Source organism: Vanessa cardui, chromosome 26 (assembly GCF_905220365.1).
Source record: "Vanessa cardui chromosome 26, ilVanCard2.1, whole genome shotgun sequence".
In the NCBI taxonomy this organism is placed as follows: Eukaryota; Metazoa; Arthropoda; class Insecta; order Lepidoptera; family Nymphalidae; genus Vanessa; species Vanessa cardui.
The window spans coordinates 7,539,614-7,567,077 of NC_061148.1; the positions used below are offsets into that span (position 1 = coordinate 7,539,614).

The following is a 27,464-nucleotide window of genomic DNA, read 5'->3' on the forward strand; positions in this document are numbered from 1 at the left end:
ATGAAATATTTTATTCCAATCATTGTATACAATATGCAAAAGCACTTCCCCTCCCGTGAGATCGCTGAAGCGTGAGTTTTAACTAAATCTACTAATTTCTCATCGATGATTCGATACGAATTCTCTGAAACAAAAACGATTAAGATTAACAAGAAACACATCGAACACTAATGTCAAATCATAAACACAGATTCTACGAATACTCGTAAATGTGTCTATAGTATATTTTTTATTGTAGGGATAAATATATAACGCCAAGATTGATTTTTCATAAAAGAACTTATTGTACTAGAACACTCAACGTATTCGAAAGTGAGGAATTTCCCTAAACTGCCCAAGTAATAATAAATTTAAGAAAAAAGGCAAGAGGCTCCCAATTTCGCTGTAAACGCGTACATGGGTATATTTATTTGTTGCCAAAGCCAAATAAACAATTGGAAACAAATTGGAATAGCCTATATGTTTTTTGTTCAAATGTCTATTCAGGGTATCTCAAAGATCACATCTACCATAAATGTTTCATTATTAATGCCTGAATGTATAATTTATTGTTATTATAATCGCTTAGTGAAAAAAAAGAAATAATCGCTCACCCAACGACTTCAGAGAGATCTTTAGCGAGGCAGATCCATTTGTGACCCAGATTTTCCTTTTCATCGTAGGAATGTAACTTGATGGGCGCTCCGCCGGCGGCGCGGGACTCCAGCACGGAGCGGTAAAGCTGGAAACAGATACAATTTCATAATCAAACACTATGCTTTTTAAAAATGTATGTGTTACTACACAGAACACAGTTCATAAACTTCAAGGACTTTATCGGGTTAATGCTGGTAATGCCGTCTGCTTGTCCAGGTTGTGTTGGTTCTCAGCTACCATGTTTGCCGGGCGGGTGTGGCACAGACACACACAGACGCTCACCTTGTGTCCGACGCAGTGCGGCACGATGCGGTCGTCGCGCGCGGGTGTGGCGCACACACACACAGACGCTCACCTTGTGTCCGACGCAGTGCGGCACGATGCGGTCGTCGCGCGCGGGTGTGGCGCACACACACACAGACGCTCACCTTGTGTCCGACGCAGTGCGGCACGATGCGGTCGTCGCGCGCGGGTGTGGCGCACACACACACAGACGCTCACCGTGTGTCCGACGCAGTGCGGCACGATGCGGTCGTCGCGCGCGGGTGTGGCGCACACACACACAGACGCTCACCTTGTGTCCGACGCAGTGCGGCACGATGCGGTCGTCGCGCGCGGGTGTGGCGCACACACACACAGACGGTCACCTTGTGTCCGACGCAGTGCGGCACGATGCGGTCGTCGCGCGCGGGTGTGGCGCACACACACACAGACGGTCACCTTGTGTCCGACGCAGTGCGGCACGATGCGGTCGTCGCGCGCGGGTGTGGCGCACACACACACAGACGGTCACCTTGTGTCCGACGCAGTGCGGCACGATGCGGTCGTCGCGCGCGGGTGTGGCGCACACACACACAGACGGTCACCTTGTGTCCGACGCAGTGCGGCACGATGCGGTCGTCGCGCGCGGGTGTGGCGCACACACACACAGACGCTCACCTTGTGTCCGACGCAGTGCGGCACGATGCGGTCGTCGGGCGCGGGTGTGGCGCACACACACACAGACGCTCACCTTGTGTCCGACGCAGTGCGGCACGATGCGGTCGTCGCGCGCGGGTGTGGCGCACACACACACAGACGCTCACCTTGTGTCCGACGCAGTACGGCACGATGCGGTCGTCGCGCGCGGGTGTGGCGCACACACACACAGACGCTCACCTTGTGTCCGACGCAGTGCGGCACGATGCGGTCGTCGCGCGCGGGTGTGGCGCACACACACACAGACGGTCACCTTGTGTCCGACGCAGTGCGGCACGATGCGGTCGTCGCGCGCGGGTGTGGCGCACACACACACAGACGGTCACCTTGTGTCCGACGCAGTGCGGCACGATGCGGTCGTCGCGCGCGGGTGTGGCGCACACACACACAGACGGTCACCTTGTGTCCGACGCAGTGCGGCACGATGCGGTCGTCGCGCGCGGGTGTGGCGCACACACACACAGACGGTCACCTTGTGTCCGACGCAGTGCGGCACGATGCGGTCGTCGCGCGCGGGTGTGGCGCACACACACACAGACGCTCACCTTGTGTCCGACGCAGTGCGGCACGATGCGGTCGTCGCGCGCGGGTGTGGCGCACACACACACAGACGCTCACCTTGTGTCCGACGCAGTGCGGCACGATGCGGTCGTCGCGCGCGGGTGTGGCGCACACACACACAGACGCTCACCTTGTGTCCGACGCAGTGCGGCACGATGCGGTCGTCGCGCGCGGGTGTGGCGCACACACACACAGACGCTCACCTTGTGTCCGACGCAGTGCGGCACGATGCGGTCGTCGCGCGCGGGTGTGGCGCACACACACACAGACGCTCACCTTGTGTCCGACGCAGTGCGGCACGATGCGGTCGTCGCGCGCGGGTGTGGCGCACACACACACAGACGCTCACCTTGTGTCCGACGCAGTGCGGCACGATGCGGTCGTCGCGCGCGGGTGTGGCGCACACACACACAGACGGTCACCTTGTGTCCGACGCAGTGCGGCACGATGCGGTCGTCGCGCGCGGGTGTGGCGCACACACACACAGACGGTCACCTTGTGTCCGACGCAGTGCGGCACGATGCGGTCGTCGCGCGCGGGTGTGGCGCACACACACACAGACGGTCACCTTGTGTCCGACGCAGTGCGGCACGATGCGGTCGTCGCGCGCGGGTGTGGCGCACACACACACAGACGGTCACCTTGTGTCCGACGCAGTGCGGCACGATGCGGTCGTCGCGCGCGGGTGTGGCGCACACACACACAGACGGTCACCTTGTGTCCGACGCAGTGCGGCACGATGCGGTCGTCGCGCGCGGGTGTGGCGCACACACACACAGACGGTCACCTTGTGTCCGACGCAGTGCGGCACGATGCGGTCGTCGCGCGCGGGTGTGGCGCACACACACACAGACGGTCACCTTGTGTCCGACGCAGTGCGGCACGATGCGGTCGTCGCGCGCGGGTGTGGCGCACACACACACAGACGGTCACCTTGTGTCCGACGCAGTGCGGCACGATGCGGTCGTCGCGCGCGGGTGTGGCGCACACACACACAGACGGTCACCTTGTGTCCGACGCAGTGCGGCACGATGCGGTCGTCGCGCGCGGGTGTGGCGCACACACACACAGACGGTCACCTTGTGTCCGACGCAGTGCGGCACGATGCGGTCGTCGCGCGCGGGTGTGGCGCACACACACACAGACGGTCACCTTGTGTCCGACGCAGTGCGGCACGATGCGGTCGTCGCGCGCGGGTGTGGCGCACACACACACAGACGCTCACCTTGTGTCCGACGCAGTGCGGCACGATGCGGTCGTCGCGCGCGGGTGTGGCGCACACACACACAGACGGTCACCTTGTGTCCGACGCAGTGCGGCACGATGCGGTCGTCGCGCGCGGGTGTGGCGCACACACACACAGACGGTCACCTTGTGTCCGACGCAGTGCGGCACGATGCGGTCGTCGCGCGCGTGCAGCAGCAGCGCGGGCAGGCTCGGCGTGCGCGCGAGGTGCTCGTCGGAGCGGAAGGCGTGCACGCGACACGCCGTGAACGGCGACACGAACGTCGACTCGAAGTACGGCAGCCACGACACCAGCTGTGGACACCAGACGAGAGAGGTAACTCTCACTCTCTAATACCGTTCCCACCTGAAGTCCGAATTGATTACCAAGATGTGGTACTAATTCGAGAATATACAAGTATTTGTATAAAAGTAATAAGTGTTCGTTACGTCCTATGATCAAAGATCATGAGGAACCCGAAAAAAGTTCACCAAATCAGACGATTCGACTTGAGTGAGTTTGTCCAAAATAAGTATTTAATGAATTTATGTTAGTTTATCATCTACAGTTGCTGCTTCCTTCCCAACCCCACCAATACACGTTGGTTTTTATTTGACAAGCAAATTTCGTCGTCGTCATTTCATATTTTCTTACACAAACAAAAACAAATGATAAATAGCGTATCAATGAAGCATGATTTTCTATAATAACCAAATATTTTATATGTTTCGACGTTCTATGGTAAGTTAATATTAGTATGTCTTGTTTTAGAGACAAAATAGTCCACTTCTGTTTATGTTTTATAAAGTTAGTATAAAGATATCTTAATTTCGTATTTGAAATATAACAATCTGTATATACCAGTACCATATAAATATGTCATTTACATGAACAAAAATAGTAATGGCCTTAAAATAGAACCCTGTGGAACCTTTTCCTTTTAAATGAATCCTTAATTCGACTTCTGAGGTTCTTTATGTTAATTCTCTTTTAGAAAATTAACCGAAAAAATTCTATTTTATATTAATTTTAAATAATTCTAATCAGTTTCATCTTTAGATATAAGATCTGATGTTATCGTAAGTTTACAAACATCGTTAGATTACAATCTATCTCTTGAGATTGTAAACGGTCGAAATATTGTGAACAGTGAAATATGATTGCAATTTAACGCATATTTTTGCTATATTGTAATCTATCAAAGTTAAACTGTTAGATTACAATCTGTCCCGCGCCAAATTGTCAACCGTCGAAAGCTCTTCCTGATTGGCTGGTCTTATTATAAGAGCGACCAATCATATGTTACCGTTATTATTCGATAGCTTACAATCTATTGAATTAACTTTCAGTAAAATTATAAAAACTCTAACTTAACCTAACCAAAATATTATGAACTATCGAAATTGTATCGTATCGTACCGTCGCGCGTTTATTAATTGTTTATAATTTATTCACGTAATTTTAAACATGTAATGCGTACGTTAATTGTTTATATTTTATTCACGTAATTTTAAATATGTAAGCACACATAGGTACAGACGGCGATAAGCGACTTTGTTTTATACTATGCAATGATAATGAAAGCGTTGCAAAAGTTGAAAGTCTAAATTCGTCATAGTGGTGTATAATGGCATGAATGAAGTAGCTTGGGTCGGTCGATCGCACCAGCGATTTGTTTCTTGTAGTCATCAGCATGCGCATACATCACGACTACAGACTATGGTGACCATTCTCTAACAATGCACATATCGTATATGCAACCTTGGTCAGTATATTGAAGAATCTTTGATTGACAGAATTTTGGACTTTTTAAATGATGTCGAAGTTACTTTCGGAGTTTTGAAAGTCAAAAAGTGACCATACGTATTCAAGTGGAATATTCTTGTATTAATAAATGAAGAAGTCATATTGATATTCAACAAATTGCGTATATGTAAATCTAACGTTTGTTTAATCTCGATCGTTTTTTTGGCATTGCCAATTTATATGTCAACTAGCATGTCAACCCCATGATATTAACCAATGGACCAATATCCATTAATTAGTCTGAATGATTTTTTTCCCACTGTCAAAATAGCATGCCCTTATATTTTCCTAACCAATGGACTTCTTTACATTAATTAATCAGTCAGATATATCATACTGGCAAAAGAAAAATGCAAATGCCCTAATGGCTTCCACTTCTTAAAGATTAAGGGCTAATTTCAAGACGCTGTTCTAAAATTGGTTGAGATCCAACACAAGAAAAAAATTCGAGGGAAAGTTGTACAAAATTATCAACTCACCTTAGCCAATGGATGATAATATATTTCGTCAGCTAAATTATTGAACGGCGCCTCCAATATCAGTCCATTAGGCAGCGGCAGAGGTTTCGGACGTTCCAAAATGTTCTTTGATAGCTTGTCCAGGTTCCCGAGGAGATGTGATGATATGCCTGTACCTGGAATGGATGATGATGTGTCAACTTTTTACCAATTAACGTACCAATTATCTTTAAAAGATCTACGTATCTACCGCTCGCAGAGTATATTTAAAATATTTATTTATTTATAATGCCACACTGTATACATATCATTACAGGATTGGATACACAGAGTCGGATTTAAAGGTCTGGAGGCCACAAAGCAGTGAGGGCCCTAGACAAACAGAAGCGTGAACACCCTAATAATTATATTATTATGAATTAAATAGGTTTTTTTTAATTCAATCAGTAAGCTATGATTTGTTTTGTATTTGTAAGATTATAATAATGTGACTATATCTCAGTATTTGTTAACTTGCTGAAAACTGTGGCCCCCTCTCATGTGGAGGCCCCAGGGCAGTTGCCCCGGTTGCCCTCCCCTAAATACAGCCCTGTGGATACAAGATTTTATAGATGATACAAAAGCGTGGAGTTAATATCTGTTGACTTCCACGCAGGATATATTAATTTAAATAATTGTATTTAACTAACATGACTTTGTATTTTTAAATGTTAAAAACGAGTAACTACTGAGTTTCTTGCCGGTTCTTCGATCTACTTTCCGAACGGGTGGTAGCTTCACTTGGTTGTAAAATGACGATTCAAAAGTGCTTGTAAAAGCCTACTTGAATAAAGTTTATTTCGATTTGATTTGATTGTGTCCCAATTCAATAAACAAATTTAAAGTATATATCCATGTTATAATATAATACTAAATTGTATATGATATGTTCCAAGCAGCAATTATTGTGAGTTCACTCAGGCTGTGACAAAACAAATCCACCCTGTCTGCTATCACATTGAGAGTACGTAACGTGCGCGTTAGTGGTGCTTCTTGGAGCAACTTGATATAAATATATGTAAGCTTTGTACACTGTATATTGTGTACATAGGCTAAAGTACCGAGTATATGCGGTGCCTAACTTTTGTAATCTGGCATGTAGCAATAACAATGACAGCGGACGCAAGGAGGAATATTTTAAATCCGCTTGTCAATAAATTTCAAATTTATTTTTATATTTAGTTTTAGTTATAATATTGGAAGTGAAAAACCTTTAATTGTCGATTTTTCTATTTTAGGTTAGTAAAAGCAGTAAATGTAAATGTTTAATAATATATAACATGTAAATATTTAATATTCATTAATTGAAATATAATAACAATAAATTTTTCTATTTTAGATAAATATTCAATTTTTGTGTTATTTTACTCCAATAACATATAACACATTACATATATTTTTAAATATATTACCAAGTGAATGTCCCCATACGAAAATGGGCGGTTTCGTCGGAGCTTTCTCAACGGTCGTATGGAGCCAGTCGTAAACGATCAGAGCATCCTCCACTACGCCATCTTCGCTTGGAGTCACGTTTGTAGAGTCGCCGTAACCTGATGAATGAAAAGAAAATATTAATCAACAAAACCCCACTATCTTCAAAATTAGGGGTACCTACATGTTTTTAGTTTATATAGATATAATCACGTTTTCGGTCGAAAAACGTGAAGAAACTTGCATTTATCGAATGAAAATCTGTCACATGTACATTAAGATTAGAAAGAGAGAAAAGAGATTTAGACCAGCAGAGTGACACAAACGTTACTAGAGATATTGCCATAAAGAAAAATAACGGGTAATCAGCTGATAATAAGTGGTCACAAATGCCTAAAGACATCGACGTCGTTTGAAATTGAGACGGATAAATGAGATTCATGGGATCCCACCCCTGACATCCCAGATTGAAATGCCATGTCCCTTATACCTATACTAACACCAGCTCTTTTTACTTAATAAAAACCCATCCCCAATTGCCGGGAGATAAAATGTGGGACAAGAGAAATGTCAGACAGGACGTTGGGATGCAAAAACATCATTCTGATAAATCCAACAGCTGCAGCAAAATTCGTTGAATTAATTAATTTGAAGTTAGTCATATAGTTTACATAGTTTAGTTTTTGCATTATATAGAGTAGCTCTGCGAGAACTACATAATTATCTTATTTACTCTTTCCTTTGAAAGATATATAAAAAAAAAAACAAACATTGGCTCCATTAACTCTTTAAATCTGATCACAACGATGCTAACTATTGGTGCTTGACGATAGACTAATTACAAATAATAAGTGCTAGTATCTTCATAAATAAGCATGCATGAGCCACCAAGTGAAATTAAGTAAATGCTGTTGCTTACAAATAAATAAATATGAATCAATGAGAACATACCTCTATAGTCAAAAGCGACGGTATGATAGTCCATTTGTTGAAAGAATTTGTATATTTGAACTCTGTGAGACGTCGCGCGGGAATTTGAGTTACCTGAAAGCCATAAATATTAACATGTCCAAAATTATAATTTCCTAAGTTTTAGAGAATCATTGCCAACTTTTATTGACTCGAACCTGGGCGAACGTCACCTTTGAGGTCCATGGCTTTAAGCTATTAGACCAAGAAGGCGTTCAATGCATAAAACAGTAGGAAAATATTGAAATATAACTAGTTTTAACGGATTTAATCCGCGTATATTAATTATTTTTATCATCCCGACGTTTTGAGCACTTTACAGCGTTCGTGGTCACGGGTAGACAGTCTACGTCGGGATGATAAAAATAATTAATATACGCGATATAAATCCGTTAAAATTAGTTTTATTTCAATGTGTAATAATCGCGAAAATCTAAGACAACAGTAGGAAAATATTTTATCTTTTTACGACAAATCTGAATACAAATAGTAGAATATATACTGTTTTTCGTCCAGGCAAAACTAGAATATTTTATTCTCCTAAGAAGACTTACCGAATCCAACCTAAATCAACTAGGGAGTTTGCATACATACCAGAAAAATCGTCGAAATCTTTTTAACTTTTTTGGAGTTCAGTTAAACTGCGTAGAGCCAATACTTTATATCGCTTCGACATGAGGTTTGAACCCAAAACTACCGGATCTGTGATTTTATATCTAGCCAGGAGATCAACAGGACAGTCTAAAATCTAAAGAAAAACTTACCGTGACAGTAAAGCATGACAGGATACTTGGACTCAGTCAATTCTGAGTCCATTAGTCTGTTCAATTCTTCCTTATCAGCATTTCCTTCGAAGCTACCTTTCAGCTTTTCGTAGGCACTTTTTGGTAATATATGCCAGACTCCTGGAAGAAATTATAGCGATTATTTAGTATCCATGTCTTCTTGCAGGACCAGCTGTAAGTTATTTATTTTTATAATATATGTAGGTAGACACATGGGTTACCTGATGGTAAGTGGTCACCACCGGCTCAGACATAGGGTCTTTAAAAAATATAACCATTGTTTAAATCGCCAATGCACCATCCATCTTGGGAACCAAGATATTATGTCCCTTGTGCCTTTAGTTACAGTGATTTCAAAACGAACAAGAATACTGGTGTTAGACGGTCGCATATCTGATGAGTGCCGTACCACCAAGTACAAGAATGAGATTAAGATTATTATGACCATTAACAATGTTAATTAATATAATCTCAACCCTCTGTGGTGACCACTAACCATCACGTATTGCAGTCAGTGTGTGTTGATGATTCATAATTATTCTTTGCCAGCATCATTTTTTATTATAAAGCTTATTACTTAAATACACCGTTGATTCGTCCTTCAAAAGCCTACTCAGTATCTCATAACAAGAAATCGAACTACGACACTTGTAGAGTAATCATTTCAATCATCCAATTATCCTATTCATTGTTTTATTTAGCAATTTTATATTACGTATCTATGTAATTAAAAAAACTGAGAGCAAGGACGGCCATCAGTTAAGGTTGTATCAGACGGTTTCATTATTTTCGTTTTCAATTTACTTAATGGCTATTTTGTGCATGTAATCTACGACCAATTAGCAATACTCTGACGACCTCCGTGGTCGAGTAATATGTACACAGGTTTCCATGGGTACGCCACTCCGAGGTCCCGGATTCGATGTAGAAAAAGTTCATTAGTTTTCTATGTTGTCTTGGGTATGGGTGTTTATAGTACCGATAAGTCACGATACTTCTGATTTTCCATAACACAAGTGCTTTAGCAACTTACATTGGGATCCGAGTATTGTATGTGATCTAGTCCAATATTTAAAAAAATAGTCTATTTCCCAGTTCGAAATTTGAGTGAGCCAGTTTAACTACAGGCACAAAGGACATAGCATCTAAGCTCCCAAGAAAGGTGTCGTATTGGTAATTTAATGATTAACATTTATTACAGCGCCATTGTCTATGGGCAGTAGTGACCACTTACTATACAGTGCTACATTTGGCAATCTACCAACATATATGGCTTAAAAAAAACTGGCAAATATAGACTAAAAAAGGAACAAAAGTGACAATTAATTCGTTCGTGAATCGATCCAACTATGTTAATTTTGCGTTCGGCTTAGAAATGAATATTCAATAAAGAGTTCTTCACAATGAATCAGTCTGATGTCACCTTTATATGCAAAGTTAATGAGCTATTGTGTTACAGATGACTAAAAAAATTATCAGTACAGGTTTATTCACAGTATTTGTATGTATTTATTACAAATTCGTAACTTTTTTCAATGAAAGAGTTACTACTGAGTTGGTTACCGTATATCGTTAGAGCATTAAATATAACCTAGTGGAAATCTATTCAAAATTACTAGGAATGATTGATAATGTTTAATTAGACGTCTATTAATCATTAATGTATAGTTTAGCGATTAACATAGATATTCGGACAAAACGTTATATATTATTTTGAGTCATTTATATGTTAATTAGTTCTTTTTTGTAATTTATATCTTTTTTGATAAGCACAGAAGTACTTATTGTCTGTTTCTTTTCTTTTTTAATTTTTTCTTGTGTGATAAGTTAGCTTGTAAGAGATACATGGTCAATTTTTTAAGACTGGATGTATATTGTAGAATTAGACACTGTATATCACGTTGGCTTACAAAATAAATTAGTTAATAAATTATATTATGCCACGGGGCATTGCATTGGTGAACATGCTCAAATATTCTCTTAACAGAGAAGTTGATTGAGCCGAGATGGCCCAGTAGTTATAACGCGTGCATCTTTACCGTTGAATGCGGGTTCCATTCAAGCACCACTAAATTTTCATGTTTAATTAGTGTTTATAATCCATCTCCGTAAATTAATCGTGAGGAAACTTGCATGTGTCTAATTTCAATGAAATTCTGCCACATCTGAATCCATGAACCAGGACTGGAGCAGCGTGGTTGAATATGCTCCTCTCCTATACTCATCAAATGGAAAAAAGACCTTTGTCTAGCAGTGGGAAATTTACAGGCTATTATTATTACCTAGTTATTATTAGTTATTTTATATTGGAAAAGTAGATCTTTGTCCACTCTTGGAAATGTTTCAGCTTTGCCAACTCACCTATTTTAATATCACAGTTGTCGACTTTAGATTTGTATTCGATGTTGAAATTCCTTCCGCCGTCGACGCCGCTCGCTTTTAAGTCGTCGAAGTCCACGTTTATCGGCCATTGGACTGAAATAATGACACCACTATTATTATTTATCTCTTGATATTAAGACTAATGGTATTGAAACCTCTTTTTTACTGCGATCTCCTTGGTTTTAAAAATATATATATATAATCACGCCCATCTATTACTATTATAAATGTAAAAGTAACTAAAAAAATTAAAGTATAAAATTGGGTTCAAAGCAAACTTGTTCTCCAAGAAAGGACATAGTGTCTGTGTGCGTGTGAGTGTGAGTGTGAGTGTGACTTTTATGAAGAACTAGTAGTCACCCCTGAATTTCTCCCCTTTAGAAATTGATCCTCACGTGATAGGCATAAAAAAGTATATATCCTTCGTTGGGGTTTAGGCTTGCTTCAAACATTATTTCGTCAAATTCTGTTCAGTGGCTTGGCCGTAAAAATGAAACGAACAGAAGTACTTTCTTATGTATAATATTAGTATAGATAACGTTATGCTGCCTCACTGATGGTAAAGTTCTAGGTTTCCCACTTTATCGAAAATAATGCAAGTAAGCAGAAAATCTATTTTTCTATGACTTTAAGTTACATATTGTTATGAATATATCAAATCTCTTTGTCTTTGATTAGTCGACGTAATATGTTTTGAATTGGTTTGACTTTGACCTAATTTGATTTTGGCTATATAAGAGATTTTTTTATATCGAATAACTGTGTCTTGAATTATAACTAATTAAAAATAGTTTAATACGATTATAAGACGCATCAAGGAAGCCAAACATTTTCGTACCCACGCTAAACTTACTCAATACTCAATAGCAAGACGCTATTAAATTTTTTATACAGATTAAAAATATAGAAGCACAATTTCAGTTGATGGTAACAATGACATAGAATCAATTAATTTTAATTTATTCATTAAAAAAAACCGGTTGTTGAAATTACACACGAAACTTCGGATTTACAAGTTGTGTGAAAATTTCTATAGTAGAGCAGTTGTTCTTTATATAGCAATGACATATTTTATATTTAAATTATTTAAAACTTGGGTTCAATTGAATATAAATACATTCATTCATTAAAAAAAAACTGTCACTACGCGAACTTTTTTCAATGACAAAACTCACAAACAATTATTTAAAACAAATCAAATCAAAATATACTTTATTCAAGTATGCTTTTCCAAGCACTTTTGAATCGTCATTTTACAATTAAGTGAAGCTACCACCGGTTCGGAAAGTAGATTAATCCGAGAAGAACCGCTAAGAAGATCAGTAGTTTCTGTTTTTCAATATTTAAAAATACAGTCATGTTAGTTGATTACAATTATATATGTATGTAATTTATACTGTCTGGAAGACAAGTATTTTATCGTCTGCATAATCATGTATTGAATAATATACCTTCTTTACTAATGTATTTTATTTTTATTTTTTAATAAACTATTAATGCATAATCAACCGCGAAGTTTAAGAAGTTTTTAACACTATACCTAATAAAATGACTTTCCAATCAATCCTTTTAATCCAGACAAATGAAGTCATATTTTATGGGAATATTCACCGATTTAAAGCAAACAATTCTCATGGAAACCATATTCGCTTGAAGTATTATATTGAACGTGTTCTCTTTACTCCATAATAGGCTATTTGACAATGCGAAAAATAAATTGTGATATATCGTAATCAGTGTATATTATGAGTTTAAATATGCTTATTTACTAACGAAAGTTGAAAATAATACTTAATTTATTCAAAAAATCCATCAATATTTTCCAAAAAATGCATTTTCGCATTTTTTCAAACGTTTTTCACGTGACACAAAACACCCCTGATTGGCCGGGCTTATGATGAAGTCACTTACTTGTTAACCTTGCTTTTCTACTATATATCGTCATATTATCTACTTAGCGTTTTTGCGCGCTATTTAAATTTGGAATTTTTAATATGATATTTTTCGGTAAATATGTACTAGAAATAAAAAAACAACTTTTACTGTGTTCCTTAACTTCTACTAAATAATATAAAAATGGATTTTAAAAACCAGTAAAATAGCCTATTCTCATAATCCAATCGATCGAAAAATAATCAAGGTTACCAACGGAAATGTATTCAATGAGAAACACTACAAATTATCACGTACTATTAGACCTGCTGTAGACTATAGATTCACAACAGATATCATCACTACATGTGAACAAAGTCCCTTTCTCTGTCCCTATATCCCTATGTATGCTTAAATCTTAAAACTACGCAACGGATTTTGATACGGATTTTTTTAATAGATAGAGTGATTCCAGAGGAAGGTTCTTGATATAATAATACATGGACAATTTATTAGAAGTTTATACTGTGATGTCGTAAATAAACAAATTCTGTAGTATATTTAGTATTGCAACCGTGCGAAGCCGACAAGTGACCCGCTATTATTCAATAACTTTTTTTATCCTTTATTAGACTCTGGACCTCTAGACCTGCGTCCTAATAAGATAAAGACTAGACTACTAGTCTAGACTAGATGCTGTTGTATATTGTTACTAGGCACGTAACAGTGGACTTTAATACGAATATCGATTATCCATCAAGTCGAACTAATCTAATCGCATAATAATAATTCGATTATATATTTTGATCGTTTAATAAGATTACAAGTACGTTAACTTGCAGACATATATACAGATTACTATAATGATATTAAATTTTTTAAGCTTATTTTTTTTGCTGGTAACAAAAATTGCATTTACAAATACCTCGTTGAAATAATACGATATACGTAACAGATTAAAAAACAAAAATGACGTTAGCTAATGTGGAGAGCGGGAAACGACTGTGATCTTTTTTTTTTCTTGTACGTCAGTCGCTGGCAACGTGCAACGGTGAGAGGCACTATGCCGTAAAATAATCATTTATTTAATACGACTCGACCCGGAATCTTTCCTATACCTTAATATTGCTTGAAGAGATCACCGCTTTAGCGAGAAGCGTGACTTATATATGATCATTATCATCTGACTATTCACTTGGTAATAGGGCTTTGTGCAAGCCCGTCTGAGTAGGTACTACCCACTCACCAGTTATTCTACCGCCAAATAACAGTACTCAGTATTGTTGTGTTCCGGTTTGAAGTGAGAGTGAGTCAGTAACTACAGGCACAAGGGACATAACATCTTAGTTCCCAAGGTTGGTGGCGCATTGACGATGTAATGAATAGTTAATACTTCTTACAGCGTCATTGTCTATGGGTGATGGTGACTACTTACCATCAGGTGACCCATATGCTCGTCCGCCAACCTATACCATAAAAAAAAAACTATGCCTAACCTCTCGTTACATATATACGTATATGTATGTAAATATATACAAATACATTTCACCTTATCTCACGTGAACCTAATTGCAATCGATGTTTTTAAAATCATTACCTTATTAGTATTTCGGACATAAGTGTATGAAGCGTGCAAATATTCCACTTTCTACGGACATACATAGATAAGCAACAGAATTCTCGATACTTGCAATGTTTAAAAAGAGTAATTACTGAGTTTCTTGACGGTTCTACTTGGTAGTATCTACTTTTCGAACGAAGTTTCACTTAGTATAGTTAAATGACGATTCAAAAGTCCTTGTAAAGGCCATATAGTATATTTTGATTTGATTTGCACGCATCGTTTTTTCTATACTGACTAATGTTAATAACGATAAAGTTTATTTACTACATTTGTTAATCTTACACCATACACGTTGACAGGGGTACTGAGACGTATCTAGTACCCGGGGAATGCCCCCACTAAGACTATTTTGTCTATGACAGTACAACGTAGTACTTTTATCTTTATATAGCGGAAAGAATCGTGAGTACAATCTTTATCTGTGCAGTAGTACACTTTTAAGTATATGGTGGAATGAAGGAGGCTGCGTGCGGACCAATACCACACCCTCGGCATTCAGTCAATGCCTGTCTTAGACATTAACATGCCATTCTATGTCTATGGCTACTGTATGGCCGATAGGTATTCAAACTTCACATCTTTACATTTGACTTGTATCTATGTGTGCCCATTATAAAAAAATAAACTAAACAATGGCTATAATTAGTGACAAAAAAATATTTTTTATTTTTTTTATTTTATGTAAATTTAATTGTATTTTATTATCATAACTATGTAATTATAATCAAATATAATTGAATAAGGACAAGATTAAGTCTTGATTTTCACATTGTTCGTATTATAATCTGTATTCCAATCGGTTGCTTTACGTCAATTTTAATAACTTTATAAACAAGGAAGTGAGTTTGTTTATCTGTTATGTCACATCTTAACTACTCAGACTCTTATGAAATCTATACTAATATGATACCTATGACTTTCTGTCTGTCGTTCTATCACTAACAAACCAATGAACCAAATTTGCTGAAATTTGGTATCAAGTAACTGTTAACTCCAAGGAAGGACATAGGTCACTTTAAATTCCCACTGCTGGGCTAAAGGCCTCCTCTCCCTTTGAGGAGAAGGTTTGGAACATATTCCACCACGCTGTTCCAATGCGGGTTGGTGGAATACACATGTGGCAGAATTTCTATGAAATTTGACACATACAGGTTTCCTCACGATGTTTTCCTTCACCGCTGAGCACGAGATGAATTATAAAGACAAATTAAGCACATGAATCAGCGGTGCTTGCCTGGGTTTGAACCCGCAATCATCGGTTAAGATGCACCCGTTCTAACCACTGGGCCATCTCGACTCTGTTTGCCTAATACATGACAACCAATCTTAAAACGCGTGCAATGCCCGTGACTAGCGTCACATAAATGTTAAATAGGCCATTTATATACGCGGCAAATATCACTGTATTTTCATCTGCTGGAGGTAAAGAAAAAGAACATTAGAAATCTTTATCAAATAGTCCATACACAAGGAGTAAGACACCAACTTTAAAGCACAAACATTTGCCTTATTTGACCAAACACGCCCAACATTGGGCAAACACACTGGCGCAATACAAACTGGAGTATAGACAGAAATTGCCAGTTAGCAATATGTATATTAAATATTTTTAGATTTTTCATATTCAGTTAAGACAAAGACAACAACTTACTTTTTAAATTAGATATATAATGTATATAAAAATATATGTATCATTAAAAAAATGGATTAACATAATAATGACTATTGTAAGTATGTAAATATATACATTAAGTAGAAATGACCTTCATAAAATCATAATTATATTATATATATATATAGCTTACCAAAGTTAGCAAAAACTAGATGCCGTCTAAACGTCTTCGAGTATTTGAATATCAGAGGTACAACGGCTACATGAAATACGAAAATACCGGCTGTAATTGAGGCCCCGAGTAACAGCACCCTAGAAGAGAAAATTACGCAATGTAAAAACTTTTTAAATTGTACTCCAATTACAACACACACACACAATTTATTTTTCAACAATTGACAATTATAATTAGTCGATTAAATGTCAATTGATTTATTTAAATGTGTAGTTAAAACATGCATATTATAGACACATACACACACATGTACAAAAACCAGTTGCATGCATAACTTTTTTTTTAATTTGTCATTACTTTTGTAGAAGGAAATATACAGATGTTTACTTTTTTATTTTTGGTTAATCAAAAAAAAAAAATTCAATCAATGAAATCAACCAAGGGCACAGAGTATTGTTAAAAAAATCATTTCACTTTTGTCTGCCATAGGCAACAAGTATAGGGCTTGGACCTTAGTGGATAAGGCCCAATAAAGCCTATTATTTCCAATATAAAGGTATTAAATAATACTCAATTTTCTTAATTTAATCTTATGCATTTTTTCTTTATATAATATTGATGCAGATTGTTTTTATATATTTACAGGTCACTATATAGCTTTTAATACTATTATTCCTTATAGTATTGACGTGTGTTACACTAAATATTCATTGTAACCTTTTATAATAGCTATGGCTATTCTTCTTATGATAATTATTTGAAATAACTATATGTAAATAAAAAAAACTTAGAAGACATAAAATAAGGTAATCCTACCACCAAGTAGCTTGTATAGATAAATTTAAATAGTTCAATGTTATGCTGGGAAGTTCCACACCAATAGCTTTAATAGTGAGTCATAGAAAACTGTGATGTCATGAAATAGTTACTAATAACTAACATTATCTGTTGATATTACATAAGGTTGTATATTTGATGTCTTTACAATAATTGAATCACTAGACTAAATAATTCGGATAACACAAATTATATTGAATGAATCATTTATTTTGATATACTATAGCGACATGACTTTGAAGATTAAAATCAATTATAAGGTGTTTCATTTAATTCCATGTTTTTTTTTTCGTCTTAATACTAATGTATTAATACATAAAACAAATACTTACGCGACTGTGTACAAAGGCACGCAGATTAGAACACCACGCATTTCTAATTTTTTTTTAACACACAGGTAAAGAAAAATGCAAAAAAAATGCAAAACAATAATGATATTAAGTAAAAAAATAATAAATTAAAAAATATTTAATAAATACGCATAAATAAAATAATATTAAAATGTTCAATTAATGTTGATGTAATACGTGTGCAATACGGAAAATTTTATATAACTAACATTTTATTCAATGTTTTATATCCAAGTGATGCGGTAATGGAAAACACGTAATTTTATTTCCGGAATAATTAAGATTACTGTTACTTTAACTTTCGGCAAAACGACCGTGAGCCGTGACGTGATATTGAAATAAAAATCACGAATGTACTGTCATGTGTCAATAGGCAAGATTGTCAACTTACTGCAGATACAGTGTTGCTATTTTACAATAATGGAAATAAAAAATAAAAATGTATCCAAAAGTTTTTATATAATTAAAAATACATGAGACTTAGAAAGTAACATTTAATTCTTAGTTTTTGTAATATTGATTCCGCATCTGTATTCATAGTAACATTGATCACTTTTATAGAACCAGTGATAATCATCGTATGCGCACAAAAACACACAAGTAAGAAGAAATTTGTAACGCCAAGTTTCCGCCCAAATTCCAAAAAACCATCTGGGGACAAGGTATCCGCTTCCATAGTAAAATTCTGCAGACATTTTTAACTCTGCCGTTTCATAAATTCAAACCATTTGTAAAAAATACATTTGTAAATATTATTTATTACAAGATTATACAGACGATAAAAAAGCGTGGAGTTAATACTAGTGACTTCCAAGCGGGGTATAATACATACATATATAATTATAATCAACTAACATGACTTTGTTTTTGAAATGTTGAAAAAAGTAACCATTGAGTTTCTTGCCGATTCTTCTCAGCAGAATCTACATTTCGAACTTATGGTAGCTTCACTTAATGTAGTTGTTACATGATGGCTCAAAAGTTTTTGTAAAAGACTAATCGAATAAAGAAGATTTTGATTTTTAATAACAACACTAAGGCTACCTCGTGTTACATGTTTTCAAACGTAAAATAAAAAAAAAAAACATTTTCTTATAACAATTTTATTGTCGCTTCTTTTTATTTATAATACTTAATTGTGACTTTTTCAACTTCTGTTGATGGAATCGTTTATCAATAAATATCATAGGCATCTTTTTTCCTGTGGTGTTATCAATTACGTCTATAACTGGATCTGTATAACATTTTATTTCAATAGCCTCATTTATGATAATTTCATTATTCAGTTTAGCAGCTTTCATTATATTTGATATATTTGGTGCATAAAAATGATATTTTCCATATACATGTGCGTAATTAATGACCAAACTTCCAATTAGGGTAGAAGTGTATACCACTTTAACGAGTATGACAGTTCTTTTGGCGGTTAGTTTTGTCGTAACAGTGTTACCAGGTGCAATATTTATATAACCAACATTACTCATACCAAAAATTGATTTCTTTGCCTTGAAATTATTATCCATCCATTTATTTTCGAAAATTAATTTCGTTTTATAATGGTCTATCGTAATATTGTAATATATGTCGTCGTGGAATCCATTTTTATCCCAAAAAGAGGAAATTATTGTTTCGACTGGCTCGTGTAAATTAACTTTGATCTTCACTTTTCTCGTCGTATTATTTATATAATTACGAGATTTCAATTCGACATTTTCGTTTACAATGTCGACAATTTCAGCACTCTTAACATACAATTTTCGATGTAATTCTTTCCATTTGTACTTCGAGAATAAATTGCCGTAAGTAGTTGGATCTTTGAGGAATATATCGTCAGGCGCTTTGCCGAGTTCGATTCTTAAACCTCTGTTCAAATTATAATCAGTTATGTTGTATAACTTTACTTCCTTATCACTCACTAATTTCACATCAGCGCCTTTAGAAGTCACTGCAGTCCCGCCCTTATTTGAGGCAACTTTTACTTCTATATTAATATCAGCTCGAGATTCTACCAAATACAATATGCAAACAAAAAAAGACATTGATAAAATCATCTTATATAAATTGTGATTTATCAATAAAATGTTTCTATGACTATGAGTTTACTAATATAATAGCTTGTTTAAACTGATTATAAAATTATATAAGATCTTCGTTTATTGAAAACTAATAAGTTTACACAGAGTGGCGCTGACGTCATCACATTAAATACAACGATTAATGCTCGCTAATATAAGGCTAGTAAAAATAAAAAAAAAAGTATAACATCAAAGAGACATTTTTGAAATAAGAATTCAAACGAAAATAAAAACAAAACAAAACACAATTTCGAATATTAGCAACGGCAATGCCACTAGCGGCTCGAGCGACGTTCCCGCTTCCCCGCTCTCCGCACATTCCCCTTTGTCTGCAGCCGGCATTATTTTAGGTTAACAATTTTATGAAAGAATAGTTCGGAATGACACAGTTTTAAATATTTCGGCCGTAAGTAATTCACTCGCTAATATTTATATTACAATATCCCCAATATTTAACAAGGAAGTTGTAAATAACATGAAAAAATAAATTTCCTGTGCCTCAAAGCCGTATTATAAGCCGTATATTATTAGGGGTATCATTTAGGGCGTGACAGGCACATTGTATAATCGTGTATGCTCTAAGACAACCAACCAAATATCAAACCATAAGACAAGTGGAAAAGCTAACTTTTATCAGCTATCATTGGCCGAGAGCTTGATTAATCTATGATATTCACTGTGGATTGCGAAAAATGATGTTTTAAAGGTCGATGAGACTGTTATCGGAGTTTTGGAAGTAAAATTAAAGCGGATATGCCTACATAAGTACTTATGTGTTATGGTATTGTATTATAAATCATCATCATCCTCCTGCCCTTATACCAATTTTATTTGGGGTCGGCGTAGCATGTCTTCTCCTTCCATACAGATCAGACGTCATCTCTCAAAGAAACAGCTGACGTTTTTTGTTTTTTTAACATGATTGTCACTGGCCATCCAGAATCATATCTCTTAATTTCAATTTTCATGATTGATTTCAATCAAAGTATTTAATTATCTGTCTGCCTTGAAAAAATGTCTAGTCATTATTTTAAAGATATTATGAATAAATAAACAAACATAAATGTCTTTTATTTTTATTTGGTATATTAAAAATTACATGAAGTAATATCTATTGATTGACCCACTTATCATATCGAAAGGTCAAGTTTAAATCAACTGTACATTACAAGCAAACTATGTTTATAAATATAAACATAGTAAAATAATTGAAATAAAATATCTATAAATAAATATAATTTTTCAATATTTTCTACGAATAAAAATAAGTTTTTTCTTTTTTTTTTATGGATTACGTTTACACGAAGATGGAAATTATATTTTTGAATTTATTTTTTAAATTATTAATAAAAGTTTAATTTTGTATTGGTCCTTCGTTTAAAGTCCTCATATAAGTACCTAGCTAATATATGTAGTACAATATAAATAATCCCAGTGTCCTACTCATATCAAACGTTATATTATTATTAACACTCAGATTAAAACTCTTAATTAGTTGCATTCAAATGTCATCATAATAAGCTTCTCCAAGTTTTTTTATCAATTTCTGTAACTATAATAATAATCACATAGTATGAAACAAAGTCGCTTACCGCTGTCTGTCCCTATGTAATATGTATGTTTACTTTTGATGCGGTTTTATTAACAGATAGTGATTTAAGGACCTTCCCCTTCCTGTATATAATACTTGGACAATATAGTCAAGAAAAATCTGTAGTATATTTAGTATCAGCACTGTGTCGCTAGTAAATAAATAAATTAGTAAAATTTAATTGCTATATTCAACGTAGTGCTTAAAATATTGACAGACATCAAAACCATTATATTATTAGTATGTGGATGGTTCGAATACATGTAGCTAAATAAAATAAATACGGAACTCTAATTTATTTATTGATAATGAAGCCCAAATTGATAATAAATCGCACAAAATATCAGTTTCATTGAACACTAAGGACAGACAAGAGCTTTGTTTAAAAAAAAAATTTAAAAATACAAATTACTTACATTAACAAAATGTACAGTGAACTTATATTATTTTTATGTGCTATAATAATAATCGAAGCGAAAATAACAATAAACGTAAAAGCAGGAAAAAATAAACAAGACGTTGAAATTAATTATTCTGGTTACGACATAGATATTATAGGTGATAAGGAAATCGAACTGTTCAACATTAATAAAATCAATTTAAAAAAAGCCATAAAGGCCAAATACGACATGCTACCTCGTGATGTATTCTTAAAAAGTCCAACTCCCTGGGGGGATTTATACAAGACGTACAACTGGGAACAAGTATCAAGAATACTGAAAGTAAAATCCGCCAAATTAAAAGAAAGCACCGTCAAATCAATGGTGGTACTAGCTCATGACTTCGAAAATAAGTCGAATATTACGATAAAAGCTAACACAGGAATAAGTCAAACAGTTGAAAATACAATTTCAACGACTTGGTCCAGAAGTAGGGAGACAACGGTATCCCAAGATATTGAGTACGATTTGAATGTGATTTTGGCTAAAATATCCGGTACGACGAGTTTCTCGTACAGTTCAAGCGTCGGTGAGAGCGAAGAAAAGTCAGAAACTGTTACAATCGGTACAACGACTAACGTGGAAACAGAGTTACATCCAGGACAAGCAGTAACAGCAGTACTCTCAGCGAATAGATATAAGTTGGAAATAGAAGTTATATATCTGGTAACACTGAGGGGAAATGTTGCAGTGAACTTTAGAAAGGCTTACAACGGTCATCATTTCTATGGGCCGTCGATTGAAAGTGTTTTAACAAATGGTGGCTTAAATACTGAAATGACAATTACGGAAAACATTCAGTTGGGCCTCTACACTGATGGTTCGCTGATAGTGTATGATAAAGTTACAGGGTTGCCAGTATAACATTTGTTTTTTTAAATGTCAAATATTCAAACGTCAAATATATAATGTTCAATTTTTAATTTCATAAACGAAACTCTTTCGTGCCCTCTCCATCCTACGTGACATTGATGAAATAATCTGTGCCCCGTCGACACAACTAAAAGCCATTAAGCTAAGAATTGAATTGAATTGATTTTATAGCAAAACTGATGTTTGATTGAAAAGTACGATATAATTATAAATTAATAAATGAATTGAATATTATAATAGCAATTGTGCAGCAATTGGTTATTATCCTCCCGATACAACAGGCGTATAGAAGAAAGTAAAGTAACAGTCTGTAAATTTTGCACTGCTGGGATAAGGCCTCCTCTTCCATTATTCATTAAGGAGAGGGCTTGGAACATATTCCACCACGCTGTTTCAATGCGGGTTGGTGGAATGCACGTGTGGAAGAATTTCGATGAAATTAGACACATGGAGGTTTCCACACGATGTTTTCCGTCACCGCCGGGCACAAGATGAATTACAAACACAAATTAAGCACATACATATAGTGGTGCTTGCCTGGGTTTCAACCAGACATCATCGGTTAACATGCACGCATTCTAACCACTGGGCCATCTCAGCTCAATAACAACAAGCGTATATTATTTTTTAAATAATAAACTGTTTTTTTATTTTTGTTATTTGAATCCTAAATTTCGGCATTATTCTTTCAGTCGTATTAAAGTAGTATATTAAAAATGACAAGACACTTTTGTTTGTTAATTATTATTAGAGATTCTTATAAGTAATACATATGTATTATTATTATGGCTGACACCCAACTTTAATGTTATATAGTATTTTGTTACGTTAACTATATTAACTTGTTCTCTTGGTGGTAGGGCTTTGTGCAAGTCCGTCTGGGTAGGTACCACCCACTCATCAGTTATTCTACCGCCAAATAACAGTACTCAATATTGTTGTGTTTCGGTTTGAAGGGTGAGTGAGCCAGTATAACTACAGGCACAAAAGACATAGCATGTTAGTTCCCAAGGTTTGTGGCACATTGACGATGTAAGGAATAGTTAATATTTCTTACAGCGTCATTGACCACTTACCATCAGGTGGCTCATATGTTCGTCCGCCAAGGTATAACATAAAAAAAAGAAAAAACAAAAAATACTAACTCATAACGGATAGGTACCGATTATATATACTTATTCCAATTCAGCTTCGATTATTTTTCGCAAAAAGCCTCATTGATCATAACTGAGGACAATTTACACTTATTTAATTATTTAACTTTATTTATTTATTTCGTATATCTCTTAGACAAGAGATACAGTAATAAAAGTCACCAAGGATTTTTATCCGCACGCACTGGTTCTCCTGGAATATACCTTCCTAATTTTAATAGAAAATAACCAGTAAATATAATAAAAATAAAACTTTCGAAGAATTTTTTTAATTTACAAATAAGTAAAATTAATATAGGGATTTTATTTTAGAGAATTATATAAATGATAGAACCGCTCAATATTTTCCTTAATTTATTCCAAAAAATATAATTGTATACTAAAATTATTACATAAGATATATTTTATTATTTTTCATGGCGGTCTTATTATTTCTTACAATTCATGACAATCCAAAATATGTTGTGGATGCAATAATCAACCTTGGTTCTAAAGACCTGTTTGAGAAAGCGCCATTACATATATCAATTTTTAAAGAAGAAACTAACTCATTAATTATACTAACTATGTCATGGTAGGCGGACTAGCTAATTAGCCTCCTGGTAAGCGGTGACCAGAGCCGATAGATTCTAGGTACATAGTTTAACATGGATTTTTAAATCTTTTATTTCACTTCTGTTAAATTACACAACTCGATATTAAGGGTGGTTGAAACCAACGGATTGAGCACTTGTAAATTATGTAAAAAGTTATCATTTTGATAACATATGTAATAAAACTACTAACACAGCATTAATTTATGTCACTATATTAATTTACCAATCGATACATATATTATTTAACCGCTTATTGTATATAATTATATCCTTTTACTGCCCATCCACGAATGTAGATTTCTTCTGCCCTGCCCGTTCAAAATACACCGCCTTTTGTTTTTCTTGTGGCAGGCAGTACCAGCTCGCCACACCACGCCACGAGAGGAAGTGACGGGAGTCCCACAATACGGTGTCGACAACCGAATCAATAATTATACTAATAAATGTTATTTCAAATAAAATACGTATTTAAAAATGAATACCGTACTAAATATTATTATTTCAATTAAAATTATTTAAGTACATTTAGAAAATCATGACACGTATTTAGTTGTGTTGTATCAAAACATTAAAATTTAATTTGTTATAAAATCCTAAAGTAATTTTGCTATTTTATATTTCGACTAGCTGTGCACAATTTCGTGCGCGTTTGTATTTAACAAAAAAGTTACTGCTGTAGAATAAGTTACTTCTTATTACATCAGCTTTCTACTGGTGAAAGTCCCGACAAAATCGGTGCAATCGTTCCAGATTAGCTGGGACAAACAGACAGACAAAATTGAAAATTATGTGATTTTGGTATATGTATACATATTGTTACAGAGTACCCTAGCCTTCAATACGATGTTATGACATTTGATTCTATATGATAATTTATATCACATTATTATTGCATATTATGAATATAGGCATATTGAATTTCCTTAATTACCTATATACAATTATTTATAAGCTAAAGTTATTTTTGTTAATTAGTTGTTGACACATAACTCTTGATATTAATTAATAACGTTCTTCTTTATTCATATTAAGCAAAGAATATATAAAGAGATAGGTACAGTAATGAAAATTAAAGTTATCACAATATTCCCGGTTCCAGCGTATTATGCCTGCATGTTTTCTTTTTTTATAATGTTGCCCACTTCTAAAACCGGAGCGACAACATATTATTGTAATGAATTGATTAATAATTTGTTAAACTGTATTTAATATTATTTTATATGGCAAAGCATTTAATACTGGCATATAACACTATTTCTCATTTTAAATATGATTGAGCTGTCATTAGAAAATAATTGACTGCAGCGTGGCATTGTAACTAAAGATAGAGAGATTGGAGCATCATTGTAAAACGATAATATTATTTTGGCCACCCCGAACTTCTGAAATTACAATGCGTTTATATTAAAATACAGTTATTTTGATATTACAAACATTCACTCTTATTATATATACAGAAGATGATCATGTCGTCCTGAACGAGTACTCATGGCTACAAATCTTCGGGGCCCAGGGCGCCGATCCTGAAGAACGTAGAATTGAAAACGAATCTTTACTTATACAACACTATTTCATTAAACTACTTATATGTTTTTGATTTCAAGATATTCAAAACGCCTATTTTTTCTTATATCTATAATGAATATAAAAATAAATCTAATTAAATAAAAAGCCTTTTATACTCAGTGCTGCTTTTAGTACAATTTTGGAAAAAAGAAAGATTATGAATATCATACATTATATGATATTCATAATCTTTCATCTATAATTAATATCATACATTAATCAAGCTGTCGACATTGCGTCAATGCAGTGTCAAATGTTGTTTATTTGGCTTTGTCCTTTTGTGGTTGGAATAAAGTTTATTAAGAAAGCCGCTACAAATATTTAGGCAAGGACCGTCCCAAATCTATTTAATGTCATAAAGAACAACAACAATAACAGCCTGAAAATTTCTCACTCCTAGTCAATACCTCCTCTGCCTTTGAGGAGAAAATTCGGAACATATTCAATCACGCTGTGCCAATACGGGTTGGTGGAGTATATTCGTGGCAGAGGTTTTCTTTCAAAGCCGAGCACGAGATGAATTATAAACACAAATTAAGCATATGACTATTCAGTGGTACTTGTCTGAGTTTGAACCCGCGATCATCGATTAAGATGCACGCGTTGTAACCACTGGGCCATATCATATATTAAAGTTATTAATTTCGTGATATTTACCGTATTTTTCATTTCTGTTCGGTGGAGCTCGATATTTCGACATTATCTACGAATTTCCTGCTCACGAGACTGAAGTCTGTCCCCCGAAATTAATAACTTTAATAATAAAAATAACCATTTTAATTTAAAAACATCTCATATTTATTGCAATCCCCATAAAAAATTCCAATACGCCGTTAGTTTTATTTGCTACTTCGTATAAACTCCAGCTTACACTAAGAGCAGGTTATATATTTATTTATTTACTCAAATATATGAAAACTTTTTAATCGACATACTTATTAAGATCAAGAGCATTACGCCGCAAAGCGATAATCGTGAAGCACTCATGCACGCAACACTAATTTTGTATTATACTCAAACTATCGATTTATTTGAACAATAGCACATCTGGTTCAGTCAGTGTCGACACTTGAAGGCTTTAATACAATCAAATCGATATAAAATACCGCAACTTTGACATATATTTAGACCTTAATAACATGCAATAGAGGTGGAATTCCTCTGGCAAATATTTTATGGTATGTCTCTTTAAGTTTGTCAAGGAGATGGTATCGTCGAATTGGATCTAGTATATATAGTGGGATCATCATGGGGTAACATCATTCAAGTCTCGCTAGTACATTAGTGAATATACATAGAGAAGGGTAGGTTACATTATTTACTAACAATACATCATCGATTTATATAAAAGAGTTCTTATAAACAAAGTGTTAGCTTGTCCTAAGTAACTTACAACAATTAATATTTTTTTTTATAATTGCAGGTTCAA

At 35.8% G+C, this 27,464-nt stretch overlaps 3 protein-coding genes across 4 annotated transcripts; 1 reads left to right on the top strand and 2 right to left on the bottom strand.

Moving 5' to 3' along the window:
* Positions 1–18,101, bottom strand: LOC124540777 (lysophosphatidylserine lipase ABHD12-like). Of its 2 annotated transcripts, none has more exons than XM_047118486.1 (10): positions 17,723–18,101; positions 16,572–16,690; positions 11,250–11,363; positions 8,868–9,008; positions 8,086–8,178; positions 7,116–7,253; positions 5,686–5,840; positions 3,547–3,714; positions 594–721; positions 1–124 (listed from the first exon to the last, which is right to left on the bottom strand). In XM_047118486.1, the coding sequence occupies exons 1-10, from the start codon at positions 17,761–17,763 to the stop codon at positions 100–102; spliced, it is 1,122 nt and encodes a 373-aa protein (XP_046974442.1). In that variant the 5' UTR covers positions 17,764–18,101; the 3' UTR covers positions 1–99. The 2 variants fall into 2 exon arrangements, with proteins under 2 accessions (XP_046974442.1, XP_046974443.1); XM_047118487.1 differs by having other exon boundaries at positions 17,950–18,100.
* Positions 18,102–18,715: 614 nt separating this feature from the next.
* On the bottom strand, positions 18,716–19,837 carry LOC124540671. Its single transcript, XM_047118339.1, has 2 exons — positions 18,855–19,837; positions 18,716–18,735 (listed from the first exon to the last, which is right to left on the bottom strand). The coding sequence occupies exons 1-2, from the start codon at positions 19,789–19,791 to the stop codon at positions 18,716–18,718; spliced, it is 957 nt and encodes a 318-aa protein (XP_046974295.1). The 5' UTR covers positions 19,792–19,837.
* A 1,921-nt stretch (positions 19,838–21,758) lies between these two features.
* On the top strand, positions 21,759–22,710 carry LOC124540749 (spherulin-2A-like). The gene has a single exon (XM_047118452.1). The coding sequence runs from the start codon at positions 21,832–21,834 to the stop codon at positions 22,708–22,710; it is 879 nt and encodes a 292-aa protein (XP_046974408.1). The 5' UTR covers positions 21,759–21,831.
* The last annotated feature ends 4,754 nt before the right edge of the window (positions 22,711–27,464 follow it).